Here is a 20,249-nt window from a genome sequence, read left to right as displayed (position 1 = left end):
ATCTCTGCCCAAAAGGCCGCTTCAAATCCTGCAGGATAATCGACACTGCCCTTTGAATTAACAGGAGAGCTCATTTAGGATGGCTGTGATCTTGAGTAGGCTTCGCAACACGCCAGAGCATCCTGTTCTTCCCACGCATCATTTAAGGGGCAACAAGAAAACGAGCGATAGATGAAAGGCGCTTTGGCACAGTTGGAGAAGGTCCTTACACTAAGCAGGCAGCAATTGCAATGAGTGGCTAATTGTGGCATCTGTTCAGTGGTTGAAACGGAGTCAGTGCATGATCACGGGTTCGGTAATTAGTACAAACAAATAGCAAATGTCGGCTCTCGGTATTGAGCATCTGCCAATTAGCGTGCCGAGCTCGGTGATGAGACACTCAGGTTTACCGAGGAATGAGAAACAACAAGAGATTCTCTTAACCAGCACAAGACATTTCACACAAGAATTAAAAATATATATTTCCTCTTTATGGAGTTTTGAGAATTTATATCTATCCAGTTGCACAAAATGTGACATGTATCGTGAAAAAAAATAGAAAGTGATCAATCGACAATATGTATAAATGACCATAATTATTGAGCCACTCACAATCACTTGTTCCTTTGTGCAAAAAAGTATTTATTCCTATACATTTGTTCAAATAAAAACATAGATCAATATTTTCATTCCAAAGTGCAACGTTTTTGTGTTAATCAGTAACGCCAAGCAAAGGCTGAGAGTGTGTTCGTGTTCACCAGTATTTCCATCAATTGGTCTGTAGAAGAGAGGACAAAGAAATGTGGAAATTACCGTTCAATAACAACAATACTTTGTTCTTATTCAGTAAATATAATTATGAGCATATTGTTTGTTATTAATTCTGCTTTTAGACTGGCTTTCATTGTGCTGAGTGAGCGTACTGTGTAACATGTTGCTGTTTCCTTGCTACTTACCGTATTTTCCGGACTATAAGGCGCACCGGATTATAAGGCACACCTTCAATAAATGGCCAATTTTAAAATGTTGTCCATATATAAGGCGCACCGGATTATAAGGCGTACCTTCAATAAATGGCCAATTTTAAAATGCTGTCCATATATAAGGCGCACCGGATTATAAGGCGCACCTTCAATGAATGGCCCATTTTAAAACCTTGTCCATATATTTGGACACGCCTGCCGTAGTGGCTCAATATTGGTCCATATATAAGGCGCACCGGATAATAAGGCGCACTGTCGGCTTTTGAGAAAATTGGAGGTTCTTTGGTGCGCCTTATGGTGCGGAAAATACGGTAATTCCTTTTGCACGAACACGATATGAATCAGAATGCTGCTAGTGACTTGACTCCTGTTTTAACTAAATCTCTAATTTGAAAAAAGACCTGGTTGCTAATTTCCTTCAAGGCTTATTTCAGAAGTGTTGTCACCGTACCGCCATCTTCCAATATATCCAGTCAAGAAGGTAGGATACATTGCCGTAGACCCCTGGCTTGTTCTTCAGAGCACAGCCAATCCCCCAGCTAGTGTCACCTGCCAGCCACCACTTGTTGGATTCTTTGACCACCAAAGGTCCTCCGCTGTCCCCCTGCAGACCCACACCAGTTATGCCGTACCATGTCAAGTCTTTGCGGGAATGTGTGTCAGGTAAGCCAAACTCACCTGACATGAATCGACGCCTCCGCTGAGTTTGCCGGCACAAATCATCGACTCTGTAACTGCCCCATCTAATATTGTACAGTTGTTACACTTCTTTCGGCTGTAAATTGTCACCTCAGCCTCATTTAGTATGTCTGGGGATGGGCCTGAGGAAAATTAAAGCATGAATTTTAATGAAGAGCATTTTGTCACAAACTTTCTCTCAATGATTAAAAAAAATCAATTATTAAATGAAGCCCAATGAAAAAAAGTTTGATTCAACCTATTCAAATGTGTTTTAAAATAAAATTATTAGTTATTTACTGACTACACTACCGTGGCCGTCACATGTTTAAAATAGTAGAATAGTAAAAAAAAAAAAAACTATTTTTTTTTCTGTGTAATTCTTGTAAAGACAAGAAAATATTTTATCAGAGTCCTGTGAGGAATTTCATTTTGAAATGATGCACAAGTATTCAGTTAAAATTAGACATTTAAATTACAAAAACTCATCTATTTTCTAAAAAAAAAAAAAATTCTGGAGTGAAGACATGTTTTTCCTCACCAGATGATCGCAAAGCTCCCCAACCTGTAATCCAAGCCGGTTGTCCGTCTGAGAATTCCATGCCGAAGTTTGGTAAGCAAACTGGCTTTACTGTCTCTGTTGGATCAACCAAACATTTTCTCATATATTGAAATGAATTGAAACAAAGCAAACAAGAATCATTTTACTTACTTGAAAATGTCAAAGGTGTTAACAGCTTCAAAAGTGCGACGTCATTGTCGTTAGTATCCGAGTCAAACTTCTCATGACTGATGATTTTGTCAACTCGATTGCCAAAAGTGAACTTCATCTCAGACAACTTTATCTTGCCAGCGTGCACAGTCCACATTGATGGCTTGGAGAACTGGGACCTGAAATTTCAATTTAACAGAATCTTTTTTTTTTTTTTTTTTTTAAATCACTTACTATTTATTCCAAACGTACTTACACAGTCAAATAATGCAAATTACACTATACACAAACTTTCAAACACGTTTTCCCAAACACAACAGAATTATTAATTAGAGAGAGGAAAGACGGGGGTTAATAACTCACCGTTGGAAGCAGTGCGCAGCAGATAAAATCCAGTGCTGGCTGATAATAGAGCCTCCACAAACGTGTCCTTGACGGGAAACCTGGAGACTGACCTGCCATGGCCAGGCGCCAACTTTAGCCTCTCTACCACCTACAATGCGACTGTTAGGGGATGCAGAACTTTCTCCACAATCTGAAAACAGAAAAAAAATTATGATTATCAAGCAGCCATAGAGTTTGGACCGCACTGCCCGGGCAGTACGTCACATTATTTTCTAGCGACATGGGTCATGCTGATAGATTTATGAATTATTTATAATTATTACAAATTATTTATGAAATGATTTAGATTCCTTTGACATTTGCTCATATTTATTTGTGTTACCGATTCAGTTGATTTCGATGTGGTTTGGCAATTTAGATGGACAGTAGCTATGTCTTGGCAATACAGAAATAATGAAAACAGTATCTCACCAACACAGTGAAGCCTGACAGATCCCTCTAAGCAAAGTACGCTGCAAAGAATGAGAATAAAAAATTAAATTTCAGTAAACATATCACATAATATATAGTACATGTCTGAGTATATACTGTATACATAAAAACCAAACAATTCAACCAAAAATAATGGTCGATTAAATTCAGGAGTTATTTAGTAATTAAAGTAACAGTAATAAAAAGTACAGCAACAAAATGTACAGTATGGCTGACGTAAGCAAATTAATTTGATTTTTTTTTGTATAAAGGAGGCTATGAATTCTGCCCAGCAACAATTATGTATGTGGTTGACCAAATGTGACATGTCACAATAAAAAGAATCCAAGAAATTCTCTTAATCTACTTTGCTGTGTTTACTAGATAGCCAATATGTTCTTTAAAAGTTTTTTTCAATAAAAAGCTACTTCTTGTCCATTCTTGCTCCAACACGCCTTTTCGAGCCTTTAAATAAAATTGAGGAAATAATCAAATCTACTCATTGCGCTCCCTTTATCAATGCACCATTACCACTATGCAAGAATGTTTTTTCAATTGTGACTGTGTATTAGTTAGTTTACCAACCTGGGAACCAGCTGGGGCTGTATTGGCAATTCATGGTTGCTGTCACGCCTCAGCTTTACGAATTTTCCCGCGGTTGATATGTTTGTTTTGCTGTACCTTGCATACTCCTCCCTGTGGGCCAAACAAAAGAGCATACAAACATACATAACCATTTAGAAACCAACTTTCTATTTCTTTTTAAAATTTGTCATAAGAAACTCACCTCTTATAACCCATCTGCTCGCACACAGCCTTCCCAAAATTGTCATCCCATCCATCGCCACAAACAGGAACCCACGATTCGGTGTATGATGAGAAACTCTCCAACGTGAAGTTGCTTCCATGATGGCGAACTAATAAACAAAGAGAATATCACTAAGCCAAACATACTGTAGCAAACGTGGCTTTAAAAGATTGAAAGGTTTTTACAGCAGATCTCATCTTCTCCATGTGGACAGTCATGTATTCCATCATACCACTGGGTGGGGCGAAGACACTTCCAACTATACTTGCATGGCTTGCCCAATGGACATTTGAAGTACACTGCAAATAAACACACAAATAAAGACATAAATACACAATAAAACTGATAAGACATGTGAGCACGTGTACATATGACACATCCACTAAATGCAAAAAAAAGAAAAAAAAAAAAACTGAGCAAGTTTTAGAAATCACAGAAAAGACTGACTAAATAATAAAAATGTGACTTACAGAAGTACCACAATAAGAGCGCCACAATAGCCAGAATCATAAGAACAATTACGGATCCACCAAGGATTCGTTTCCATGGACACGTTTTTTTTTCTGTATGGACGAAAGAAACTTTGAGTTAACAACCATTCGCACTTACGGACAATTTGGAGTCGTCAATCGGCCTATCATGCATGTATTTGGAATGTAGTAGGGAGAACATACAAAGTCCACACAAGGAGCCCGGAATTGCCCTACAACCTTTGTACTAATGTTCAAATGTGTATTATTGTTGTGCTAATACACAAGGAAATTTGATCAAGCACACTTCTGTCTGTTCCATTGAGAGCAAAAGATTTATCGGCCTCTCTTTATATTAATAATATAGAAATTACATACTGTATATTTTTTTGGAGTTGTTAATTTAGACAACTTTAGTATTTTATATGTAGTGTAAGGTACAAAGGTACATAAATTGTAAGGTACAAAATTAACAACCATAATAAAAATGTATGTTTTCCAGCAAGCCCAATAAAATAATTTAATAATTCAATTTAAGTGATTTGTTTTTAAAAAAGGTAGGATGAATATTTTATGTTCCTTAAATAAAATGAATAAAAATAAAATTCCGCAGTATAATATATAGTAATATATAGTATATAAATAAAATATATATTATATAGTATATAAATAAAATGAATAAAAATAAAATTCCACTCCATGTTGTGCAAAATAGTTCAAAATGTACTTTGTCACTGTTAGACATTATAAGTAGGACAAAGGCAATTAGAAAATTAGCAAAGGCTTCTGAATTAAAATAATAAATTACTGAGTATACCTTTGGTTTCTGTAGTAACTGGTGGCGTAGCAGGTGTCGTGCTTTGGTGTGTGTTAATAGGTTTGGGAGCGAAGGCGACATAGGTCGGAGTCGGTAGACTCGGATAGAGGCCTTGCTGTGGGGCGAATGGTGGGGGTCTTCCTTTCTCATGCTGAAAGCCCATATTATCATAAGTGGGACCATTTGCCTGTGGAAGAAAATATCATTAAAATAAAACGCTCAATGGTTATACTGTATCTTCAAGAATCAGTCTGGAATTGCTTGGCTATTATATTCAATAAGAATAAAGTACAGTAAACTGCATTAAAGTCAATACGAAAAGTCGCTTTTTAAATACCTGATTAACATTCATGATGAAACTGGTTACACGGCTTGTCAACTATGTCTGGAAATAAACAGTAGTTAACAGTCTTAAAGTCAAGCAGGGTTTAAAAGTAGACTCAATGTAGAAAAACAGAAAATGGAAAAAAAATGGGGGAAAAAAAACCCCACAGGTCAATCTATTAGTATGCTAAATTTCACAAAATATGTAATACACAGGGGAAATAATGTGATATCAACTTTGTCTTTAAATTTTGAAGGTTTGCGTTACACAAGGAACACACAGACCTACCTTGCAATCTTAATTTTTCCAGCACTGGGTTTTTCTGTGTCCTTTCACCCGTACTTTGTCGCCTAGTCACCCAAGAGTAAGTAATAAACAGCCATGACCACACCTTCCTTTTTTTACTGTGTGCGCAAGCCAGCCCGTTGTTAGTCCCTCAATCCATGTGCCACTTCAAAAATGACATGAACAAACATTTATTGAGCCTGGCTATTGATAGACTTAATTCTCCGATTAGAATCCAGAATACCATTGAGATGAATAGAGTGGATTCTTTCAAGTTTATCAGTTAAAATCCATTCATCTGCACATTTGATATATAAAAACAGGTGTGGTCTCATTAATCCTGTTAAATTCACATATTGGGTCTCCAAACAAATGTCAAACAAAATCAAAAAGTTTACATTTAAATCCATTACTGAAAACAATTTTTTTGAAAAAGTTTTCCAGTGACCTATAACAACCAAAAACACAACCCCCAAAAAATACAGAAATGCTTACATTACATTTAATTGTTATCTGTACACTTGTTTTTATTAATTAGGCCAAATAAATGGAAACGACTATAAAAATACTTGTGGTCAAAGGACTGAAACTCTGTTAATATTTAGCTCGCTGTTTGACTGGGTTGTCTGGTAGAAAAAGGAAAAGAATGAGAGACGAAACTCTTTCGGTAAGAGCCTAAGGAACATTATGTTCTTGTTGTTAATATCACCTAAACAAACAACGCCTACAGTTCTAGGGAGGCAAGTTATTTTTGAAATTATTGACAAAAGGAATAAAAACTTAGTTACACAAGAACAAGCCATTTTTTTTGTAGGAGTTCAGCTTTTGACATTTTTTTTTATTCTTTAGTTATTTGTTAGTAAAAATTTGCAACCATGGGTAATAAGTTCCCATCACTGAAAAAGTTCCTGTTCCTGTACGTTTCACTGACTATTCAGGTATCTGGAATGTACTTCCTGATGACATTTTTGTTTTATTTAGCGACTGATTAGACTTACATTTTAATGATTTATAGGAGTATACGGAAAACCAACATATTCCTCATTCAATGGCCTTATCTAGAGCGACTTTTTTTATGTTGTCGAGAATAATAGAAGAATAACTTTCGGTGAATGTGCTGTCTTGTCTTGCAAAGGCTTCTGCCATTCAAAAACGATCTCTCTGATAAGAAAAATAACACAGCTATCATATCTATATTGTTTTTCCATCCCACACGTAATGAAATGACATTGAAACAAAATGATGGCGACTAAATGGCACCACCCAGTGGCCAACACAGAAACTCCAGTGCACAACATTACCTGGTAAGGTACGTATACCATAAACTTTTCAACCCATTGTTCCAAAAAGAGCAGTACAAAAATACTTTAATAAAAACTATTTATTTAGCCATTTCAATTCAGAGTTAAATATTAACTTATTTTATCACCTAATTGTTTGACAAAGGAGTGTAACATTGGAGTCATGATGTCATAGAACTTGAGCCTTTGTTTGCTGTATAAATAGGCCACCTGCATTGGAGCTTGAGAAAAAAACTGCATTCTTCATAATAAAACGGAGCTTAGCTAACCATTCGGACTCTGAGCCCTTACCACACATTTCACAGAGGGTATTAAAGGAGCTTGAAGCGTCCCTTTTCCATTTTTGTTTTTTAGAACTTTTGGATAATAATAGAGGAGGCTCCACCCCCTCCATTGCAGATACCTGCCAGACCGTACTGGCCCGACTTAAGGTTGTGCACCATATGACCAACAATTCTTGCTCCAGACATCCTGACAGGAGAGAATAGGAACATTAACTATAAAAATGTCAATTTTTAATTTTAATAACACCTTCTGCTTACCCAATGGGGTGTCCGAGTGACACGGCTCCCCCGTTGACATTTACTTTTGTGGGATCAATGTCCAGCATTTTGATGTTGGCCAGAACGACCACACTGAAGGCCTCGTTGATCTCCCACATAGCGATATCATTTTTGGTCAACCCAGCAGCGTCCAGGACCTAACAGCCCCAAAAAGAGATGATTTTTGGAATTATCTATTTAAGTAGGTCACTCCGAATTTAAATTCAGTGTACATACTTTTGGTACGGCGTACGCAGGAGCAATGGGGAAATCAATTGGTGCTACAGCTGCATCAGCAAAAGCTAGGTAGCAGAAATAAAAGACCAAAATTAAAAAAGCAGTGAAATATTGTGATTTCTTTTTTTTTTTTTTTTTAAGTCACCTTGGGGGGGAAAAAGAGAACGTGCAAAGATGTTTTTAAGTACCAAACCAGCAACAATTTAATGATTGGATGAGGTTAAGTGTTTATTTTTCGGAATTTAATTTCATCATAAATTGTACTTACATACAATCCTGGCCAGTGGAGTAACATTATGTCTTTTTGCAGCATCTGCCGTCATCAACACAAGGGCAGCAGCCCCATCGTTCAGCGTGCTGGCATTAGCGGCAGTCACTGTGCCTAAAATTAGCAAGCAAATGAGGCATTTGCCAAAAAAAGAATAAAGGGAAGGCAAATTGATCCTCACCATTGTCTTTCTGAAACACTGCCTTAAGTTTGGGAACTTTGCTAAAGTCCACCCGCCTCCACTCCTCATCCTCAGACACGACCACATCAGGTTTGCCTGAAAATCACAAGACCATTACATAACAATACTATTAAAAAAAAAAAAAAATCCACCCTCTTCTCCCAACCAACCTCTCTGTGGGATGCTAACTGGAACGATCTCCTTGGCCAAAACTCCTGACTCGTATGCTGCTTTGCTGCGTGAGTATGAGCCGATTGCGAAGCTGTCTTGCTCCTCCCTGGTGATGTTGCTCTTCTTAGCGGTGTTCTCTGCACAATTGCCCTGTTTGGTGAACACATGAAATATGAAGCTGACAGAAAATGAATGAAAAAAGTTCATATTTCACTGTGCTAGTATTTAAGACTTACCATGTGGAATTTATTGTATACATCAGTGAGTCCATCCTTCACAATGAGGTCTTCCATTTTAACCCCACCGTAGGATGGTGTTTCTCGGGGCATCACGTAAGGCACATTGGACATGCTCTCCATACCTCCGGCCACCATCACATCCTTAACAAAAATTAAAAGTACACAATAAATAAAAGCAACTGCAAATTAGATTGAACTCTTAACACTTTACTACCTGGTGTCCACACATTAGACTCTGAGCTGCCATCATGATTGATTTCATCCCCGATGCACAAACTTTATTAATCGTTGTTGCTGGAGTGCCAAGTGTTAAACCTAAAAGTAGAAAAAGTTAAGCATCTCTTAAAAATCAACTCACAGTTGCTGCACCACTGCATTCATTTGGAAAGCAATTAAAAGTGAATAACGCTGACTCTTATTACTCGATTCCAAGAAGTATTGATGCATATATTTGCATGGTGAACACATTTTCAAACACTACGTATCACCTGCTCCAAGCAAGGCTTGTCTGGTGGGAGCCTGTCCTTCACCCGCTTGAAGTACATTCCCCATGTAGACCTCATTCACATCTTCAGGCTTTATTCCTGAATTCATCAAATGTCATTTAATGGATTTTCCTAAAGTGTTTGACATCAACCATATGTACCTGCTTTCTCTATTGCTCCCTTTATAGCAACAGAGCCCAGTTTTGTAGCTGGAACTGCTGCCAGACTGCCCTTGAAGGAACCCATTGGAGTGCGGACTGCGCTGACAATGACCACTTCCTGAAACCATCACAATAGATTATGCAATAAGTGGACACTCCACGCACATGCATTTTTTGCAAGTTCTGCACTTACATTGAGAGATGGACCAGTGGTGTAGGTTCTTGAGAGGTATTTGTGGATCTAAAAAAAGGAGGACAGTGGTGCATAATACTCCAAACACGAAAGTTCAAAACCTAGTTGCTGATTTATTGAAATCGGGTTAGCAACAGTTAATGGTAGGTACCAGAAGTGGGAATAAGTTGAAGTCGCCTTCTTAGCTTTATGCTATCATGGCAAGTGAATGCCTCGTAGTTAGCTTAGCCGCTAATGTTTACACTCCACGAAGTAATGCAACGAATGACGATTAACATAGTGTACTGTTGAACACACGCATACTTACCAGGCGCTTGCATGTTCCAGCCCGAATGGTTAAAAGTCCACTGGATGACATTTTGATCTCGATAAAGTACGTTTTGTGGAACACTTCACCTTCAGCTGAACATTCAAAGCACGCAGCCAATAACAGTGAGGGGTGTGACCTATGACGTAGCGGGGTGTGACCTATGACGTAACGTAAAGCGTTGCTTTACTTTATTCAATAAAGTAAAGTTTATTTTATTTTACAATAAAGTTTATTGTTATCGCCCCCACACACACGCACACACACATTGTTGAATTGCGTGGATAAAGAATCAATGACAGAGAAACATTTATTTACAGATATTTTATTGTTAGTGTAATAAAATATTTTTCACACATACATTTCTTATTTGTCATTTATTTCCATAGCAATTAAAGATGACATAATGGTAATGATTATATTTTTCTACGAAGCTAAATCCCTTGTAATCTACTTGATGAGAATTGGTATCAACCATTGATTAATATTGTGATTCAATGTAACCCCTAACCCTAACCCTAACCCTCAATGATGGAAGACTTGGCTGACGGTTCAGTCACAGTCCATCCAGTCACTGCTCATCAGGGTGCGAACGGCTCTTCTTCTGATATAATCGTATTGTGTCTGCCTGGATCCATACGAAAAGAACAGGTATCCTGCAAAATGGGGTGTCTTATTTGCATACACCCAGACAGCATAATGTTGAAGATAGAATTAATGACCTACCTCTGTACTCAAAAGCAGCATCAACTCTGTATCCAATCCCCGGGATCTCTGTGCGAATCAATTTCGGGTTCCGACGATCCATTCGGCCTCTCCGTTCGTTGTAGCTATACAGTAGACATATAACAATCGACTTTCTTCATAAATGCTCCGATTGTGTATATATGCATACTGTATGTTCAAATCTATTTAGTTTACTCACCTATAGTATTTGTTATTTACAAAGAAGAGGGTTCTTCCCACAAAAGGAATGTGGACGGCAGCATCTACTTTGGTGACGGATGCAGGCAAGCCAAAGTCGGTGAGAGGTTTGGGATAGCCAGGTAAGAGCCATTTGTTTCTTAAGACTTTCCAGTAGCGGTTCCCTTTGTCATGAAAACATTGCGTTAATATGTTGTAATTCCGTCTTCATATTTCATTTCTAGATTTGTATCTACATTTTATATCTGCAGTGTCATTTGATAGAACTCATTTGTACCTTCAATCAAAATAACTGTGCTGCGTATCTTGTACTCATAAGCGGCATCAACTGTGTTGATTCCAGAAAAGACAGAATCGATTCTTTTCGTGGTGACACCATCCCAGTTGGTGCTCCTCTTCCAAAAATGGCTTGAAAATAAATAGAATATTTCTCATATGATTTGATCTTGATGGCACTATTGTGTTTGTGTGTGTCAGGTGTTAAATACTTACGTGCCCTTGAAGAAATAAAGATGACCCTGTATGGAAGTCGCAGCATCAAACATGAGATCGCGGCTACACCTGTCAGGTTCTTGTTCAGGTTCTTGCGTAGGTACAGGCTCTGGCTCAGGTTGTGGTTTTGGTTCCGGGTTACTTGTCGGTTTAGTTGATCCTCTGACTCCTAGAGAAATGACAACTTTTGATTTATATTGCACCGTACATAGGTCTGAAATATATTTAACACAAATGCAAATGAAAAAAAAAGTTATTTTATGGTTGCCATGACGCCAAACACTCACCGTACAATTCCTGCACCCCCTGTCGGTCATCATCTGGGAGTACATAGCCGTCGGTGTTAACGAACTGGTAGGTGGGGTACATCAGGGCCGATCGAACCTTAGAGTGGGATAATCCGAGTGCATGTCCAAACTCATGTGCTGCCACCAAGAACAGGTTGACCCCTGTAAACAATCGAAATTAACATGATTGGTATTTTGAATGACTAATTGTTTGCCACACCTGATGATGTAAGACTCCAGGTTTCATCTTCATCAAAATGGGTGTCGCCTCCTCTGCCCCCACCAGGGGAAAAAGCATGAGCCAACACTCCACCCGCCCCGTCAAAAGGTGCAAAATCTCCATGATCTGGTTTAGAAAGAAACACAAGTTTGATATCGGGTATGCAAATGTTAGGCTAGCGCTTACCGTGAGCCTTGAACTTGATCATTATGTCTGCAGTGCCCGTTTGAATCTGCTTGAAATCCAACGGAACCACATCACTGTAGATCTGAAGAGCCTTGGCAAGTGTGGCATCCACAAAACTTTGACTCAAGTCCGGTGTATATTCAGTGATCCTAGTAACAATTGACAAACACTTAATTGTTAATCCTAGACGATTAAATTACCTCAAAAAAAATGTCTGACCTCCATGTGACCACGTTCTTGTTCCACTTTGGTTGCCCATCAAAATGGCCATACTTGAATATATTCAAGTCGGTGAAACCACACCGAGGTTGTGACATCACCTCCATGGTGTTGGTGTCCAACTCTCCTGTCACCTCCAGGCCGAAAAACTCTTGCATCGATTTCAAAGTGTCTGTGAAGGAATCGAGACCGGCACGATATGTCTCGCTTCGAGTGGTGACTCCAACTTCGGAGAAATATTGAGAAAGGTAATCCTAGACAAAACAAACAATATTACAAAAAAATGAGATTTTATTTGAACTCAATGCATTTTTAGGTCAAATAAAGTGTGTTACAGAAATACAATATATTATCACATTTGATTTTCTCTTATAAATTGATTGACGGTGTTTACCTGAGCTTTAGCGAGATCTTCTTCGCCCGTTAGGAGGGTCGGCACAGCTCGGCTGAGAGCTACTGCCGTTAACATCAACACAACTTTGACAACTGATGGGCCTTCCATAATTATTATCCTCCTGCACATAGAGTGCATGCAAAAATTCTTCTTGTGCTCTGCACACTTGTAATGCCCTTGGTTATTTCCTGAACTAGTGTTTGGGATATCAGGTTAAGAGCAGAAGAAGATGCAAGACTGGGCAGTGAAACATTCCAGTGATTGTCTGAACAGGCCCATTTGCAAGAGCTTTGGATTAGATATTTCAGTTTGTATCTTTGGAAAGACATTTTAACATGCGGTTAATTTTTTGACAAGCTTATGCTTGTAATGGGAACATCATGGAGAGAGTTGTGTTTTGGAACAGGCTAACGTCGGTGTTAGCTTTGTAGCTAGCTTAACGGTCTGTACGCTTCCTAAAGTGTTTTTTTGTACTTTTGTTTACTACTTTGTAAATATAATTCTGACACATATTCAGTTTATGTTGGAACACACGTTTGACTTCCTGTACATCCTTTTAATGTTTCAGTAGCTCAAAAGTATTTGCAACAAGTGACCTGAAAATTAAGACTCCTATACAAGTAATAATTTTTTTTATTCATACAGTATATGGATGCAATCAGTACAAAACAAAAAGGTTAAATGAGACAATATAGTATAGCTTTATTATTTTACCGCATATTTCATTTCTTCTTTACGCAAATGAGATGTTGCAGCACCGCTTTCGCAAAAGAACTACAAACTACGAGTTTTCACCTTCAACGTGGGCCAGACGATCGACCAACACATCTTCACTCACAATGAGAAGAAACAAGAGTTGTGACAGGACAACTTAGTATCAATTCTGAACCTTTTCTGACGACTTACGATAAACTCGGGGTCAAACAGGTCTAGAAGTTACTGCAATGTAAGAAGTAGCTGTTTCTCAGTACACGAAACAATCGTCCCGTGGCCAAGTTGTACTCAAACATGTAAGGTCCACTGTAGATGTAGGTAAAACCTGAAAAACACGTTTAACCTTAGTCATCCATCCAAACGTCCATGAGGAAAATCCCTTTGACTCACCTCTGTATTGAAACGCTGCCGTCACTTTGCTAAGACCAGAAAAGGTCTGATCAATCCGTTTGGGGAATCCACTGTCCACACTCTTTCTGGCCTCATCAAAACTAAACAAGATCAAAAGTAGAAAGGGTGACTAGAAGTTCATAATGTTTTGTTGAGAAAATATTTCTGAATTACCTGTAGTAATAACTGTCCACAAAAAACAAAGTCTTTCTTGATTGCACATCATAGAAAGCTGCATCGATTTTTCTCACAGTTCTGGGGAGACCAAATGTAGTCAGTTGTTGGGGATAACCACGAACCAGATTGTAGCCGGAGAAAGCCCACACTTGTTGATCTACAAGCAGAAAAGATATTAGCTGTACCTGAATAATGTCTCCAAGCTGCTGCTCCGAAATAAAATCTACCTTTGAAGATATAAACTCTGTCTGAATGTTGGTTTTCGTAAGCACCGTCGATATTGACTGGAGCACTGGGCCAAAAGTTTCTGATCCGACTCTGCTGAGGTGACCTGCTCTGAGCGTATCTTCGCCAGAAGAAGCTGAAAACCATTTATAAGCAATATTTATAGTTTGCCAATCGATGTTATCCTGTTATTCAGTCATACCTGTCTTTAAAGAAAAGCATTTCTCCTCGCAAGGATGCCACGGCATCGAGCACCATGGTTGAGTCACAAGCATCGGGAGTTGTGGGGGGTGGGGGTGCTGGCTGAGAAGTATCTGTGTTCGGGCCTGGAGATAAAATATCAATGACTATGGTTTGTCGGAGGATTGCATTTAAGGATCCTGTTGATACACACCATATAAACTTTGGATCCCTTTGACATCATCGCGGGGCAGGACAAAAGTGTCGGGATTTCTATACGAGTACGTGGGGTACATGAGGGCGCCCGGGTCATCAGAATGAGTTAAGCCCAGGGAGTGACCAAACTCATGGGCTGCTACCATGAAAAGGACATATCCTGTAGCAAAATCCACAAAATTAGAAGACAATTCCAAAGCCCTACGAGTCTTCAACGAAAATACACCTCACCAGAATTTGATCGGAAGGTGAAGGTCTCATCCTCGTCAAAGTGAGCATCTCCGCCAATGCCGGACGATGGGGCGAAGGCGTGGGCCAGTGTTCCGTCGCGGCCGTCAAATGGGTAATAATCACCGTGTGCTGAAAAAAACATCAGATTGGATTATTCCCATACCAGCTGTAGAAAAATCCTCAGTGAATCAGTATGATAACAAAGGCGCCATCTAGTGGTGAACTAATAGAATGCAGCACGTTTGAAGTGCAAAACATAGAACACAATTCTTGCACATTGCTGAAATTAATAATTGAAAAAAATCAAAACATTGTCCACACTGTATCTTTAAAAAAAAGTATTTAAGATGAGCAATCATTTTTGATAAGATAAAAATATGACCATTTCAAATTGCGATAGAAGTGTCGATTTTTACTTACACTGGCGACCAAATGAAATCATGATGTCTGCCGTGCCGCTGTGTAATCTAGTGAATTTAAGCGGAGTAACTTTGCCCCAAACGTTCAAGGCTTTTTCAATGGAATCATCCACTTCTGATCGTGACATGTCTGGTGTGTAGTTTTCGATTCTGCAGATTGAAAAAAATACACACCATGGACAACATTGTAACATTCAATTAAAACATTCATCTACCTGTATGTCAGACTTTTTGTCTGCCACTTGAGGTTATTTCCAAAAGTGGAGAAACTGGCCAAGTCATTATCTGGCACGCCACAGCGAGGCTTCTTCATCATCTCTAAGGTTTCAGCATCCAGCGTTCCTGTGATTTGTAAACCAAAGAATCTTTGCATTTCACTAAGCCTCTTGCTGAGTTGACTGATCCCACGTCTGGAAGGTCCGCTTTCCTCTGTTAAATTGAAGAATGATTTCAGGTAACCCTGCAAAACAAAAAAAAGACAAAATATAAATTTAGAAACATAAAAATGGCTTGCATGTGAATAAAAATAAATAAGAATGATTTCAGGTAACCCTGCAAAAAAAAAAAAAAAGACAAAATATAAATTTAGAAACATAAAAATGGCTTGCATGTGAATAAAAATAAATAAATAAATAAATAAAAAATTTAAAAAGCTAAATTTACCTCTGCCAAACTTTCATCTTGACCTGTAATTTCTGCTACTGGAAGACAGAAAACTGCAAGTGCCAGGTTTAGTACAATGTAAAAGGTGAAGTAGCTCATGTTTCCTCTGTGATTGTGTTTTCCTCCTCCTGTACTGAAGGTAGTAGCTGTTATATAGGATCCGAGTTTTGGGGGGGTGGGCGTGTTGCGCAACACTCATCATGACTCAGTCATGAACAACAACAAGAGTAGCTTTGATTCGTAACAAATAAAAAGTATGATGATATCAGTAAATGGAAAATTGTATGTATCTGCAAAATAAAATTTGGTGATAAAAACACAAATCCTCTCTTATCATCATTCATATGAGCCTTTGGCATGTTGGGTCTTGCAACATTTTTCTCTAATTACTTCAGTCATGAACAACAACAAGAGTAGCTTTGATTCGTAACAAATAAAAAGTATGATGATATCAGTAAATGGAAAATTGTATGTATCTGCAAAATAAAATTTGGTGATAAAAACACAAATCCTCTCTTATCATCATTCATATGAGCCTTTGGCATGTTGGGTCTTGCAACGTTTTTCTCTAATTACTTCCGAGTTGGCTCTGGATGTGTGCTCATAAGGCAAAATAGATTTTTTTTTTTTCAAGGAGCGTAAACAAAAAACCCAACAGAATGTGCATGCATAATCATTTTGTTGCAAATAAATGCATTGCTGTTTTTCTTTTTAATGACTTATCCGATTCCAAATACATAGACAAACTGTAGCAATGCATTCTTATGTGCTAAAAATGAGCTGATAACAAATGAATCTCAACAATTTTATTTCTTCTTATTTTGTCACAGTCAACATAAAAAGAACAAACGTGATACAACTTGAAAAATAATAATAATATTGGCATATTCAAATAAGAATACTTCAAGAAATTATGAACCAATTAGAGTAAGCTAAATAAATTTACATTCGTGCCCACTCATTTTGATTCTCTGTTTCTTCACACAAAGATGATCTAGAAGCAGGGCAAGAAGTAGTTGTTTCCCAACAAACGGAAAAACGTTCCGGTGCTCAGGCTGTACTCAAACATATGAGGGCCACTGTAGATATAAGTAAAACCTGAAAAACACAGATGCCTCATTTTATTTTCTTTATCAAGGTAAAAAAAAAAGAATGCTACACTGATTGATTATTCACTCACCATTGTACTGAAAAGCTGCTGTCACTCTCCCGGTTAAGCCAGAAAAGGTCTCGTCAACACGTTTGGGGAATCCATCGTCCATTTTCTTACTGGCGTCATCATAGCTTTTGGGAAGAAAAAAAAGAATTAGACTGATTTGTAAACAGTCACTTCCTACTACTGTATTTTCTGGATAATAAGGCGCACCTAAAAAGCTAATATTTTCTCAAAAGCCGACCGTGCGCCTTATAGTCCGGTGTGCCTTATATATGGACCAAATTCCTTAATTTAAACTGGCCCGCAGCATTGTGTCATGAAATCAATCATAAGTGGCCCATTGAAGACTATGAATCATGAATCAAAAAGACTATGGATCATTATTTTGTGATTATAAAGTAATTTGTTGCATCTGAAGTTGAAATAAAAAAGATAAAATGGAGAATGATTTGATTTGGATTAAAAATCTGACATGATGCATTAATGGTGCGCCTTATAGTTCGGTGCGCCTTATATAAGGACAAAGTTTTCAAATGGGCCATTCATTGAAGGTGTGCCTTATAGTCCGGTGCGCCTTATAGTCCGGAAAATACGGTAATTGATGGATCATTAAAACAAACCTGTAGTAAGATCTGCCAACAAAGAATAGTGTCTTTCTTGATTCCACGTCATAAAGAGCTGCGTCGATTTTTGTCACTCTTGAGGGCAGACCGAACGTCGTTATTGCCTTAGGATATCCCCGAACAAGATCATAACCCCGGAAAGCCCAAACTTGACCACCTGCAGCAAGAAAAGCCTTTTAGTAGATGCACGGCGGAGATGATAGGAAAAACTAGTCCAAAGTGAGCCTGACCTAAAAATCATATTTTACCTTTGAAAAGAAAAATATTCCCTGACTCTTGGCTTTCATAAGCAGCATCGATTCTATCGGGGGCATTGGGCCATAGGTTGGTGATGAAAATTTGTTGAGGTGTCCTGCTCTGAGGATACACTCGCCAAAAGAACCTGAAACCACACAAAAGATTAACCACATATTTGTAATTTTATGATTTTCTTTTCAATTCCTGTCATACCTGTCTTTGAAAAACAACATTTCTCCTCGTAGGGTGGCCACAGCGTCCAGCACCAGGTTTGAGTCGCAAGCATCAGGAGTTGCGGGGGGCTCAGGATTTTCTCCATCGGTATCTGTATCCGTATCAGGATTGGGACCTAGAGATGAAATATGCCATGTTGATGATTTTCATAAATATATTCGACTGCTTGACGTAGCTCGCTAGGCATACCGTAAAGAGACTGGATGCCGTTGATGTCATCTCGAGGTAGACGAAAGTTGGAAGGGTTTGTGTAGGTGTATATGGGGTACATGAGGGCACCAGGGTCATTAGAATGACTTAATCCCAATGCGTGACCAAACTCATGGGCTGCTACCAGGAAGAGAACGTATCCTGCACAACAGCAAAAAAATCAGCCCTTAGCATATTCCAAGTTTTTTTTTTTTTTTAGAATGAACATGGACAGTACAAATGAACTCACCAGAATTTGAACGAAAGGTGAAGGTCTCATCCTCATCGAAGTGAGCATCACCTCCAATGCCAGGAGATGGAGCAAAAGCGTGGGCCAGAGTTCCATCGGGGCCATCAAAGGGGTAAAAATCACCGTGTGCTGAAAATAACAATATTTACATCAGAGGTGACGGGAAAACGGGAAATAGCTTTAAGATCATTCCTGCACCAACTTGCCACCAGCTATTTTTGTTGAGTGATGCAGTAGGTTATGTAACACGGTGTAATTTGTGTTTTCGGATTCTTTCAAAACTCAAGTGTCACTCAAATATTCACGGGCCTTATAATGGTAGTCATCAACGCAAACTGTACTTACACAGGCGACCAAAGGAGATCATGATGTCCGCTGTGCCACTGTAGATTCTCGTAAATCTAAGAGGAGTAACTTTGGCCCAAACATCCAGCGCTCTTTCTATGGAGTCATCAACTTCTGGCTGGGACATGTCGGGTGTGTAGTTTTCGATCCTGTGGATTGGCAAAAAGAATATTTTTTATTATTATTATTATATTATATTATATTATATTATATTATATTATATTATATTATATTATATTATTGAAAATTATTTACCTGTATGTCAAACTATTTTTCTGCCACTTGAGGTTGGGTCCAAAAGTAGAGAAACGGGAAACCTTTTCGTCAGGAACGCCGCAGCGGGGCTTCTTCATCATTTCCATGGTATCGGCATCCAGCGTCCCTGTGATTTGTAAACCGAAGAATTTCTGCATGTCACTCAGCTTTTTGTTGATTTGACTGAAGCCATGTCGGACTGTTGGGCCACTTTCATCCTTTAAGTCATAGAATTTTTTCAGGTAGCTCTGTAAAAGAAGACAATTTATAATATTATAATTTTATAATATGTCAACTCAAATGGGAGAAATAAAAATAAAAACATACCTCTGCAAAGCTTTCATCTTGGTCTGTCAAATGCAGCACAGGTCCACAGTAAACTGCAGCTGCTAGGCTTAGTAAAATATACACGTTAAGAGAATTCATTTTTCCTCTAGTTCACTTGTGTTTCTGTGCTCAATGCAGGTCTTATATAGTCTCCAGGTTGAGAAACCTCCGTTCTCCTTACATGCATGAAGGGGAAGTTGCGGTTTGATTACTCACCAACTTCAAAGTTTTCCATAACAACTCTGTAATTGTGATGTGACAAATTATACTGAGGCAAATTAACATTAAAACATCGTGGTTTTCTAATGACTGTAACATAATGAAACAAAATAAAAAAAGTATATAGATTAATACATTAAAAAAATTATTTAACAGCTGTATATATAAATGTATATAAAATATATATATATATATATTCCTTATGCATGTTACATTAATATTTTTTCCTTATGCATGTTACATTACATTTTTAACATTTGATAAATACTAATTACTTTTTAAATGACATTATGAAACTTACAGCAGAAAAAAAAACTTTTTGTATCCTATGCACATTATATTCTTCAAATTTATCAAAGCAATCAAATATTTTCCACTGAATAATAAAAGGATGTTATTCCTTGAATTAAAAGTTTCAATTGTAGCATAAACAGCTGTATGATTAAAAGACATCAACAACTGAAAATTGGCGTGAGAAAATACCATTATTGCAACATTCTTACTCCATACAAACAAAAC

General features: G+C 38.1%; 5 protein-coding genes across 5 annotated transcripts; all 5 read right to left on the bottom strand.

The window, feature by feature from the left end:
• Positions 1-600: 600 nt before the first annotated feature.
• On the bottom strand, positions 601-5,991 carry tmprss2 (transmembrane serine protease 2). Its single transcript, XM_037270565.1, has 14 exons — positions 5,877-5,991; positions 5,601-5,648; positions 5,264-5,450; positions 4,447-4,539; positions 4,162-4,275; positions 3,956-4,085; positions 3,754-3,864; positions 3,169-3,209; positions 2,716-2,887; positions 2,353-2,531; positions 2,182-2,277; positions 1,641-1,783; positions 1,414-1,566; positions 601-757 (listed from the first exon to the last, which is right to left on the bottom strand). Exons 2-14 carry the CDS (start codon positions 5,613-5,615, stop codon positions 749-751), a joined length of 1,443 nt encoding a protein of 480 aa, XP_037126460.1. The 5' UTR covers positions 5,616-5,648; positions 5,877-5,991; the 3' UTR covers positions 601-748.
• Positions 5,992-7,236: 1,245 nt separating this feature from the next.
• Positions 7,237-10,111, bottom strand: acat1 (acetyl-CoA acetyltransferase 1). The gene is made up of 12 exons (XM_037270587.1): positions 9,959-10,111; positions 9,652-9,699; positions 9,459-9,576; positions 9,301-9,396; positions 9,027-9,127; positions 8,810-8,953; positions 8,573-8,723; positions 8,403-8,498; positions 8,222-8,335; positions 7,954-8,018; positions 7,717-7,874; positions 7,237-7,645 (listed from the first exon to the last, which is right to left on the bottom strand). The coding sequence occupies exons 1-12, from the start codon at positions 10,007-10,009 to the stop codon at positions 7,525-7,527; spliced, it is 1,263 nt and encodes a 420-aa protein (XP_037126482.1). The 5' UTR covers positions 10,010-10,111; the 3' UTR covers positions 7,237-7,524.
• A 268-nt stretch (positions 10,112-10,379) lies between these two features.
• Positions 10,380-12,965, bottom strand: mmp30 (matrix metallopeptidase 30). Its single transcript, XM_037270562.1, has 10 exons — positions 12,681-12,965; positions 12,287-12,540; positions 12,068-12,216; positions 11,882-12,007; positions 11,662-11,823; positions 11,375-11,543; positions 11,160-11,290; positions 10,884-11,046; positions 10,685-10,788; positions 10,380-10,614 (listed from the first exon to the last, which is right to left on the bottom strand). Exons 1-10 carry the CDS (start codon positions 12,816-12,818, stop codon positions 10,511-10,513), a joined length of 1,500 nt encoding a protein of 499 aa, XP_037126457.1. The 5' UTR covers positions 12,819-12,965; the 3' UTR covers positions 10,380-10,510.
• Positions 12,966-13,316: 351 nt separating this feature from the next.
• LOC119134096 (collagenase 3-like) lies at positions 13,317-16,036 on the bottom strand. Its single transcript, XM_037270574.1, has 10 exons — positions 15,896-16,036; positions 15,448-15,692; positions 15,234-15,382; positions 14,814-14,942; positions 14,581-14,742; positions 14,389-14,512; positions 14,189-14,322; positions 13,959-14,118; positions 13,785-13,885; positions 13,317-13,719 (listed from the first exon to the last, which is right to left on the bottom strand). The coding sequence occupies exons 1-10, from the start codon at positions 15,992-15,994 to the stop codon at positions 13,610-13,612; spliced, it is 1,413 nt and encodes a 470-aa protein (XP_037126469.1). The 5' UTR covers positions 15,995-16,036; the 3' UTR covers positions 13,317-13,609.
• A 547-nt stretch (positions 16,037-16,583) lies between these two features.
• LOC119134095 (collagenase 3-like) lies at positions 16,584-19,658 on the bottom strand. Its single transcript, XM_037270573.1, has 10 exons — positions 19,512-19,658; positions 19,185-19,432; positions 18,930-19,078; positions 18,585-18,713; positions 18,335-18,496; positions 18,125-18,260; positions 17,923-18,056; positions 17,672-17,831; positions 17,076-17,179; positions 16,584-16,993 (listed from the first exon to the last, which is right to left on the bottom strand). The coding sequence occupies exons 1-10, from the start codon at positions 19,608-19,610 to the stop codon at positions 16,890-16,892; spliced, it is 1,425 nt and encodes a 474-aa protein (XP_037126468.1). The 5' UTR covers positions 19,611-19,658; the 3' UTR covers positions 16,584-16,889.
• Positions 19,659-20,249: the final 591 nt, after the last annotated feature.

The sequence above is a fragment of the Syngnathus acus genome, chromosome 14 (genome assembly GCF_901709675.1).
Source record: "Syngnathus acus chromosome 14, fSynAcu1.2, whole genome shotgun sequence".
In the NCBI taxonomy this organism is placed as follows: Eukaryota; Metazoa; Chordata; class Actinopteri; order Syngnathiformes; family Syngnathidae; genus Syngnathus; species Syngnathus acus.
Note: the sequence above shows the minus strand (reverse complement) of the source record. Positions and strands in the feature narration are given on the sequence as shown.